The sequence below is a fragment of the Paralichthys olivaceus genome, chromosome 6 (assembly GCF_024713975.1).
Source record: "Paralichthys olivaceus isolate ysfri-2021 chromosome 6, ASM2471397v2, whole genome shotgun sequence".
In the NCBI taxonomy this organism is placed as follows: Eukaryota; Metazoa; Chordata; class Actinopteri; order Pleuronectiformes; family Paralichthyidae; genus Paralichthys; species Paralichthys olivaceus.
In genome coordinates, this window is record NC_091098.1 from 10,541,264 (window position 1) to 10,551,668 (window position 10,405).

At 42.2% G+C, this 10,405-nt stretch overlaps 1 protein-coding gene across 2 annotated transcripts; it reads left to right on the forward strand.

Moving 5' to 3' along the window:
* The first annotated feature begins 825 nt into the window (after nucleotides 1-825).
* LOC109630474 (acylamino-acid-releasing enzyme) lies at nucleotides 826-9,777 on the forward strand. 2 transcript variants are annotated; one of them, XM_069526647.1, is made up of 22 exons: nucleotides 826-1,162; nucleotides 2,741-2,876; nucleotides 3,230-3,305; nucleotides 3,391-3,466; nucleotides 3,574-3,686; nucleotides 3,788-3,922; nucleotides 4,056-4,147; nucleotides 4,560-4,597; nucleotides 4,699-4,820; nucleotides 4,931-4,991; nucleotides 5,613-5,707; nucleotides 6,016-6,067; nucleotides 6,792-6,895; nucleotides 7,074-7,206; nucleotides 7,287-7,370; nucleotides 7,489-7,569; nucleotides 7,992-8,080; nucleotides 8,274-8,467; nucleotides 8,552-8,654; nucleotides 9,217-9,323; nucleotides 9,485-9,614; nucleotides 9,645-9,777. In XM_069526647.1, exons 1-21 carry the CDS (start codon nucleotides 1,045-1,047, stop codon nucleotides 9,582-9,584), a joined length of 2,109 nt encoding a protein of 702 aa, XP_069382748.1. In that variant the 5' UTR covers nucleotides 826-1,044; the 3' UTR covers nucleotides 9,585-9,614; nucleotides 9,645-9,777. The 2 variants fall into 2 exon arrangements, with proteins under 2 accessions (XP_069382748.1, XP_019944250.2); XM_020088691.2 differs by having other exon boundaries at nucleotides 9,485-9,777.
* Nucleotides 9,778-10,405: the final 628 nt, after the last annotated feature.

Consider the following 10,405-nt stretch of genomic DNA (forward strand, 5'->3'; position numbering starts at 1 on the left):
AGATTTACTTCTGTTTAAGTGGTGGGAAAGTCAAAAGTATAAGTACTCTAATTAAAGTACACTTTTTTTTTTTCCATTTCCTGAGTTTATTCACGTTTACTCTGACCTTTTAGAGGTAAAGGGTTGCCTCTTCCCTCTACCATTAATCATGTCATTGTCCATCAGATTTGTCTTTTAACCTCTAAAATGGTTAAAGAATTGCTCTTTTTTCCAGTTTCTGCTTTAGTTTATCATGTGGTATTTTTATTTCATGGTATTGGTGCTTGTAATTTTGGAGCAAATAATCCCACATATATTGTTTACATAACAGCTTTTTCATTTAGTCTAAACACCAGTGATGTTTAGTGGTTGTCTGTCATACGTGTTTGTAAATATTTATTTATAATATTAGGTTACAAAATGAGCCTAACCTTTTCACATATGGACACATCTATCCCAACATCGCCTTAAACTTATTTACAAACAGTTTTTTTTACATGCTAATGCAATCATCTAGTGTTTTATACAAAGCACTTCTGCAGTGAAAGTTGTATATCATATACATATTCTGCAGTTCTTTATAAAACTATATTTTATTTTTTAATTCCAGCCCCTTTTTATTCTGTCTATCTCATTCTGACTGCTGCTGTAACAACAGGATAACGTTTTATCTCGTCTTATCTTATCTTAAGCCCACAGAAGAAAACAGGTATTTGAAAATAATAATTAATATCAATATTAGTAATATTATCCAGTTGAAAACAGATCTAAGAGAAGAGACTGAGTGACTTACTGCTGCCCCCCTGAGGTCACTGTGGTGCAGTACACCCCTGCAGCCTGCAGCACAGTGGTACGATCCATTCATGAAGTCAACATGGAGGCTTCCGCAGTGGAAGAGAGCTGAGTCCAGACTAATGGAGGCGAAGGAGCTGAATCCATGAAGTGACCTGCTGCTGTGAACCCGCACAGTCACGTGGTGCAAGTGTCTCTGCTCCCGGTGATGAGTTAGTGTGTTCACGTGCACGGGCAGTGCGTGTGTTTGTGCGTGTGCGTGCAGACACAGGAATGGAGTCCAGTCAAGTCAGCGGGGTGTATTCAGAGCTCAGCGGCCTCCCTGCGCCTCTTTCTGCCCATGTGAGAGAGGAGCAGCTCCCGGAGCTCCGGGTCTACACCGTGACTGCTGGTGAGCTGCTGACACACACACACACACACACACACACACACACACACACACACACACACACTTCTTCTTGTCAAACTAACATCAACACATCTTCACCTTAAAATGTAAGAATTGATGTTGTGAGGATTTTATTTTTTTCAACACACACAAGCAGAATAGTAATTATAACAATTCATTTTTATTCCGGATGAAAATGTACCACAGTTCCTCTGTGAGATGTTCTTTAGATCAGTCAAATTCCCTGTGTTGAAAGGTTAAAACTTTGGGGGATATAGAGTGAAGTACATGTCATGTTCGGCCAGTGGTTGTTCAGATACCCTGCTGAGAACAGTTGAATTGAGCCTCAGTGAGCTCTGGACTCCTGATCCTCCTCTTTGTCCAGAGTCAGCAGGTGAATCTCACAGAAAGTGAAAGAGACCCTCGCCCAGTGAGGTTTTAATGAGCCGGTCTGAAAACCCAGTCTGTCTGAGAGTGACTCTGACTTCCAGCATGTCTCTGGACTCCATGACAACCTGCTGCTACTGACACCTCTCATCATGTCCTAAAGGTTTAACAGGGTTTACGCAGTACGGCCATCTGTTCCTCGGCTGGAATACCATCCACACTGTTGTTTGCTGGATGTTGTTCAGTGCTTTGGATTGTGAGGTCGAGGGGGGGGCACTCATGTCCTGTTCATAACACCAGTTACCACTGATTGAAGTATAAAGACTTTTAAATGGACCTGGTGGGATTTTGCTTCAACTTTTTCAACAGATTATATGAGACACATAATTAGAGCCTGATACTGACACTTGGCTGGAAAAAAAAATATTTGAAAATTTGAGAACTGACCATGAATTTAATATATGAAGTCTAGAAGCACATCAGATGTCTGAAGTAGTTTGCCTTGTGATCCAGCAGAGGGCGCTCACTATCAGTAAAGTAAACCTGTAATGTTTTGGGTGTTTTGCTACAAACATGGAAGACGCTGGCAAGTAAAGTAACGACACCAAGAGCATCTGAGAGGTGGTGTGAGGAAGTATTTTGGGTTCTACACTGACAGCCACCAATGTGAGGCAGTGTAGAAGACACCACACATGTGCAACGTCAAGTCTTCAACCACATGTCAAATTTGTTTGAACTTGAGTTCTGGAAAAAGTGACAGCCCTGTGGCTCACTAACTTGGGATAGAGGGATTGGTGCCACTTTAGTTTCCACACCGCACCCTGAACTTCTGTTCTTACTCTAATGTTACTTTGGTTAGTGGGTAGGATCGCCTGTGAGAGGTGTGGAACTGTTTCCAGCTTAAATGACCAGAATCAGTCACAGCAAGTTTAAGATTAATGTGGAACTGTAGATCAGTAAGAACCTGCATTTATCTGTAATATTCAGTGAGCAGACTTTTAAAATAAGAACAATTCTATACAGAGTTTGGTGTATTTTTTACAGTGACCGCTCAGATAATTCTAATGCAGAAACATCAGCATGTGTTTTTGTGCCAAGATCCCACATGTATAAGATTTATCGTGTTTTTACCATTATTGAAATAACAGTTTACTTAGCTTCTATTCATCAAATCCTACTTGTGTCCACATTCAGAGTGGAGCCAGAGCGACCTAGTCCGAGGCTCCAGACTTCGCTACTCTCAGCAGTGGACAGTGATCGCAGACGTCAACGATCAGAAGAGCATCAGGGCTGTCCTCCCTCCTGGGTCCTGTGCACCTGTGTCTGGAGAGTGAGTTCTGTCGTAACTTAAAACAGCAATTTCAAAACTGTGTCAAAAACATCTAAATGACAAAATAATCTCTTTTGGAATCTGAGCTGAAATTTTTTTTTCTTGTCACCTATGTGCAGTGGTGTGAAGTGCACACCACAGAGTTTCATTACACATCACATCACTGATGTGTGTGTGTGGTTGAAAGTGCAGCAGACACAAGATATCTGTGACGGGTGTGGACAGAGATTCAACCTTTAACCAGAGGGGGCAGTAAAACGCCACTTTCAGCCTGGTGTTCTGCTTTCACTGAAGCCAAACTGACCTGAACGGTTTGAACTGAACAGAGTTTTTACTTCTCTCCCGTTCTTCAGGTTACTGAGCAGATGCTCTCCCGTTCAAGGCCTGAGGGCGGTTGTCAGAGAGACCAGTGGTCACCAGCTTCTTGAGGTGAGGAGAGCGGATGGTAACGCGCTCTGTGAGAGCTGTGTTTGAACATGTGGACACACTGCTGTTGTTTTGTTGTTACTCTTAGATATGGGACTGCAACGGCCTCAGGAAATGCCTCAACCTGACTGCCCTCAACAAACATGGCCGAGTATATGACGATGGTGAGACGTGTTTTTGTACATGATTTGTTTTGTGCCCTTATATTTGTTAGTGTTCATGTATATGATTGTACAGATGTTCATGTCAATGTGTGTGTTTGTGTTTCCAGCTCAGTTTGGGTGTTTGTCATGGTCAGAGTGTGAGAACAAACTGTTGTATGTAGCTGAGAGGAGCAAGAACACGTCATCAGAAAGATGTGATGGGGAATCTGCATGTGGGAAGGTATCACAAACACACACACACACACACGACAGAAGCATTGAACGTTTTGTTGAGTACATCTCTGTGGACATGTCTCACATTCATTTCGTGGCTGTTCACAGGACAGGAGTGTGTACTGTGAGGACTGGGGTGAGGCTCTGACCAACAAGAGCAGCCCAGTGATTTGTGTGTTGAACTTGTACAGCGGCACCGTCACTGAGCTGCAGGGCGTGCCATCTGATGTCTCACCTGGACAGGTGAGGAGGGCAAAGAGATTTACACTTCCTCATCTTCTGACCCAGCGAGGATTCATTTGGACTGTAATTAATGTGTGTGTCTGTGTCTGTGCGTGTGTGTGTGTTTGTGCGTGCGTGCGTGTGTCCTGTCCAGGCTCTGTGGGCTCCCGGGGGTCAGTCTGTGTTTTTTGTCGGTTGGTACCATGAACCCTTCAGACTCGGCCTGAAGTTCTGTTCCAACCGCAGGTGAAATATCTATTTTTTTTCAGTTTTTTTGAGTCAGCCTGAGAAACAGCAGCATTTTAAGCACCGAAATAATTAAGTGATATTTTGATACTTGGAAAAAATAAGTGAAAACTTTAATATGATGAATAATAAATAGTACAAATTCAAAAACACACTGTAGGTAAAAGCACTATTTACACTATTTTTTTGTACGTCATTCTCAATCAAAACTGAAGAGGAAACAACTTTTCAAAACAGTAGCAAATGAGCAGATGAAACAGAAATTACATTGAAAACTGTTTTGATACCAATTAGAAAACATTTATTTCAGTGACTTTAGTTTTTGGATCTAGCAGGCCTCTAACTACTAAATGTAAATGACTCTTTACGTCTTCCTCACTATATGTGTGCTTCTCTTTAAACTGTGTTTCAGGTCTGGGTTATTCAAGTTAGACCTGGATGGACACTGTGGTGAGGATGTTGCCTTTGTCCCTTTTGTTGATGAATGAATGAACTCACTAATTAAACCTCAGATAATCTGGTCCCTGTACATCCTCATCCCTCCATACTAGAGTGTCTGTCAGGGGACAACCTGTCAGTGTCCTGTCCGAGGCTGAGTCCAGATGGCTCCACACTGATCTACCTGCAGGGACGAGTGTTTGGTCCTCACAATCAGTGCCAGAGTCTGCAACAGGTACTGTGTGTGTGTGTGTGTGTGTGTGTGTGTGTGTGAGAATGTGCATGTGCATGTATGGGTGTGTTTCCTGTAACAACAATTAAACAATGACTGTATATCCTTCACAGCTGGACCTGAAGGTCAGGAAGACATCCACTCTGTTGGATGTTGTCAACAGACCACAGACTGGTAGGTAAAACTGTCCAGTTTATATGTTATTATCAGATGAATAGAGGCTTGATGTTTTCACTCCCATTCATTGTGTAAACTTCACTGTAAACTTTATTATAAATAACCACGAAAAGTTTAAGTTTTCTAAAAATTAAATAAACACAACTGCATAGTTTATTCTGTAATATAAAAGTTTTCATATGGCTGCATATTGAACACTGATACCAAACCTGAACACTAATACTAAGATGTCTGTAAAAGGCTCATGCTGACAAATTCTTTCAGCAAACTATAATAATTCAGTCACACTCTATATTTGAACACACGTTCATGTTTCCCAGATGATGTATCTTACTGATTTTACTGATCCCTTGACTTTAGCTCCAGCACCACCATGACAGTGACACTTTTGGTTTTGTTGATAGATCTTGCTAATCAGCAGGTAATGCAGGTTTGCACAATAGAATTATACATTTATATATCATGGCAGATTATATAATAATAATTGCAGCCCTTTAGGATTTTTACTGTGAGAGAAGTTCATTGAATTCTACGATTATGTATAATGCTGGTATTCCTTGATTGAGCTAAAATCTCCACTCACAGGTGAATATTTCTCTCCTTGTCTGTGGGTTCCAGGTGAGTGTGCAGGTGTCTATGAATCTCTGACGTCCTGCTGCTGGTCTGCAGACAGCCGGCGAGTGGTGTTCAGCAGCGCCTGCAGGAACTGGAAGGTAACTAGAAGGTTTGCCTTTTTAGGAAATGTGGTTGTGTGCTCTTTTAGAAGCTGGAGGACATTTGCTCATAACATTGGTTCAACGCTGAACAAAGCCAGGCTTGCTGTTTCCTTTGTATTCAAGGCTTAATGCTAAGCTAAGCTAATCACCCTCGGCCTTAATATTCATAATCAATACACAGATGTGGGAGTGATATCCATCCTCTCATCCAACTCTCTGCCAGAGATTGATTTTATAGAATGTTCTTATTGTGGATTCATCGTGTTGTCGTGCGCACACGTTCACTCACTCCTCGTCTCTCTCAGGATCTCTTCATGGTCGACAGAAGAACAAGAAAAGTCTCCTCCCTCTCTGATAGTAAGAGTCCATCCTCTCCTACACCTCCTCCACCTCCTCCTCGTCTCTCTTCTCTGTCCACATTTCCAACTCTTTTTTCCCCTCCTCCTCCCCCCTCCCCTCTCCTTCCCCCTCCTCCCTCCCCTTGTTGGCCTCCCAATCCACCCCAATCTCCTGCTTTCATTCCTCTTCCTCCTCCTGCTGTTCCTCTCTCCCCTCTTTTTCCGGCTCCCTCTTCTCCTTTTGGTCCCGTTCCTCACCTTCCCTCTGACTCTGACCTTCCTCCGCCTCCTTCTCCTCCTTTTCCTCCACTCCCTCCTCTTCCTCCTCCTCCTCTTCACCCTCGTCATCAAGAACACAAGAGTGAACCGAAAGGTATGATGAGACCAACAGGCTTAAGGTCGCCATCAGCATCCTGTTGGAAAACAATTCGACATAAAAGTCAAAAGTTGCTGAAATGTGCACTGAGATGTTGTTATTTCTTAAGATGTATGCATTTTTTAAAAATGATGATGCTTTAACGCTTACACCATTCAAATATTCAATTTAATAGAATCTTCTGCTTTTCATCCTCATCTGTGATTTGGATAAACATGTGCTTCACATAATTAAATATAATTTAAACCCTTTAGAAACTCCTTTATCTCGGTAAACGTTCCTGCTCTTATCATTTTCCCTCCTGTTGTTCCTCATCACTTCATATACTTTATTGTTGTCTCTCTGTTTTGCTCTCTGTCCTCTGCAGGTCTTTCTGATGTTTCCAGAGTTTATGGCAGCTGGAAGCTGCTGACAGTCCAGAGGGACATGATGATCGTCTGCTGCTCCAGCCCAAATACACCACCCACTCTGGTCAGACACCACACACATGCACACACACCACTAATTGATATGGTTGAATATTATATACCATTTTGTTTTAGAAAATGTGTGTGTGTGTGTGTGTGTGTGTGTGTGTGTGTGTGTGTGTGTGTGTGTGTGTGTGTGTGTGTGTGTGTGTGTGTGTGTGTGTGTGTGTGTGTGTGTACAGAGGGTGGGTTTCCTTCCCTCAGCAGGTGAAGCTGTGAGCTGGCGAACCCTGCAGCCGCCCGTCATGACCTTTGATTTCCATTGGACAATTCTTGATGTCACACCTGCACCTGAGGAGGAAAACACATGTTACTGTGAGCTTTCAGTCACTTCTTTGAAAATAAGACTCACCGAACTTCAGCTCTATTCTTACTTTCCCTCTCTGTCCCCTCAGCTGGTCTAGACTTTGGTGCTGTCCTGGTTAAACCGTCTCATCCCCTGCATGAGGCCAGTTTACCTCTGGTCGTCTTCATCCATGGTTTGTGTAAACTTTGTTTTTACTGTGAGGATGTTGTGTTTCTGTATTTCTGCTTACAGGAAAGAACCATAGTTTTTTAATATCACTATAAACAGTTTTTGTCTATTTGCTCCCCCAGGTGGCCCTCACTCCCAGTTCCCTGCAGAGTGGAACTGCACCACAGCTGGACTGGTTAAACTCGGCTTTGCTGTGCTCATGGGTGAGATTCCTGTTTCTCTCAACTGTAAACAGGGAGCTTGAAGAATGAGTTAGTCATTCTGGGAAACAGGCCTGTTTGCTTTATCACTGTGAGTTAGATGAGAACAAGGATATGAAGTTAAATATAAAGCTACAGTCTGGAGCTGGTTCACTCAGCCTAACATAGAAACTGAATACAAAGTTCAGGGTAAAAAAAATAAGCTCAAAACAGAATATGTACAGTGGAATGTATTGCACATAAACCTTTGAATTGCACAGACAATGAAGTTTGCACAGTTCAGTGACTTTGACATATTGATAAACTATTGTTAAAAGAAATCTGTTTGATTTCTTTAAAAAATGTCTGTCTGTCTGTCTATCTCTCTCTCTCTCTCTTTCTCTCTCTCTCTCTCTCTCTCTCTCTCTCTCTCTCTATCTATCCAGTTAACTACCGGGGATCCACAGGGTTTGGCCAGGACAGCATTTTGTCCCTGATTGGTCAGATTGGAAGTCAGGATGTAAAAGACGTGCAGGTACGAGCTGTTCCTACTGTTTAATTCAGAGACCTGGAAAGAGTGTAGGTGCTGAAAAACGTGAGATTCTCATAAATAAATACGGACAAAAAGGACAAATTGACGCCCTTTTTTTAGTCAGTCCTGTGTAAACATCTCGATATCACCTTGTAAATGATTTGTTGTCTCAGTGTGACCAACTGTCTTTTCCCAGAGGGCCGTGCTTACTGCGCTGCAGGGCGACCTGACCCTTGACCCCAAACGGTTGGCTGTGATTGGTGGCTCTCACGGGGGTTTCCTATCCTGTCACCTGGTTGGTCAGTACCCTGAGTTCTACAGAGCGTGTGCCGCCAGGAACCCTGTCATTAATGCTGCCACGTTATTGGGAACCAGTGACATAGTGGACTGGTGAGAGACGTGTATACAAACAACTCATCCACACATGATGGACACAAGCTTTAGCTCCTGTGACTCTTCTCTCCCTGCCTCAAGGCGTTACACCAGTGTGGGGTTGCAGTACTCGTATGACCAGATCCCCACTGCTGAGGCCCTGGGGCTCATGTTAGAGAAGTCACCCATCACACATGCTGCTCAGGTCAGACTCATGCACACTTCAAATACATATCATAATAATAATCATTGTGTACACATGACTAGCATATTCTCAGGCCAGAAGTGATTTCTACTTTTAACAAGACTATGAAACTTTAAAAGTTGATGCTAAAAGCTGCAGACATGAACTGAGCTCTGGTTATTTTCCTGAAAGTTTCTGGAGGGGCTCTATCTGAGAATATAAGTGTTAGACTCAGTTGCTCTGGACATTTTCCAGACCTTCTCCTGCTAGCCCCCTATTAAAATTTCTGGTGAGCAAGTGGGCGTGTTGATTTTTAACACGTGACTGATGCGAAACTGAAAACAACAAAAAGGTGTCTGGAAACAGTTCTGGGAAACAGGGCAGTCAGATGGATCAGCTTCTATCTGCAAGGCTTTTTCATCCAGCCCCCAAGAAAATTCACACAGAAAAGCAGAAACAAATTGTCACGACAATAATGTCAATCAGTGTAGTGCCTGATCAGAAGTCAGGATCAGAAAGACAATTGTGTAACTCTGCCTTTGTACACTACAGAATCTGTCCGTGTGTGTCTGTGTGTGCGTAGATCAAGGCTCCAGTGCTGCTGATGCTGGGAGGCAGAGACAGGCGAGTGTCTCCTCATCAAGGTCTGGAGCTCTATAAAGCACTGAAGAGCAGATCTTCACCCGTCAGGTACAACAGAGCAAAGAACATCAGATAAGGAAAACTTACCAGAGTGCAACATTTAGTTCAACACCAGCATTCCTGTTACAAAGAAAACATGATTAAATCATTAAGACTAATAATTGTGATCAAGTCTGATTTGATCTCTGTGTATTGTTCTGTCTGTCTAGGCTGTTGTGGTTTGCAGAAGACGGACATTCACTGTCCAGAGTGGACACACAGGCCGACTGCTTCCTCAACACGGTGCTGTGGTTGTATCAGCACCTCTGAAAACACACACAAACACACACACACACACAGACACACACACACACACACACACACACACACACACACACTGCTGCTGAACTTTTAAAGTAGATTACTGTCACAGCATTCTTAACAAAAATAAACACATTCTGAATGTAACATCTACCTTATTTTGTAAAGACATGGCATGAAATAAAGAAAATCTTACAACCTGTATTGCTCCATCTATACAAAGTGTCAAAAATGTCTCTAAATTTGTTTATTTATTTGAACAATGAATAAACAAATAAATAAATCAACAAATGCATTGAACGCTACTTAACTTAACATGTGTTTTGTGACTTGCGGTTCTTATCCGAAGACAAATGTTTCTACAAATATGATTGGACCTGACAAACATGGCTCATCATATATAGTAAATGTAACTTACACATTGTCCAGTAGATGGCAGTCTCTGCTTTTGATAACTTTTGTGAAGAGCTTCAGCAAATACATATCAACCTTTTATTATAGCAACTTCTTCACTGAGCAAATATGTATGTATTACTTATATATATTATTATTATTATATTATATATGTATATACGTATATTTTTATCGAACAAAATTGTACATGAGTTACATGAGTGTGAACGCATAAGATCAACTCACAGTAGTATTAAAGTCACACGGTGCAGGAATGACCCTCTTGATGGCTGCTTGCTTTTAAAATCTGAGTTACAGATTAGAAACTCAAAGACACTCAGAGCTCAGTGTTTCTTGTAACTTAAACGACCACATTTCAAAATGTGACATCTGAAGCCTTGTAACCACTCAGACCCACTACAGAGCTGTAAACCCCC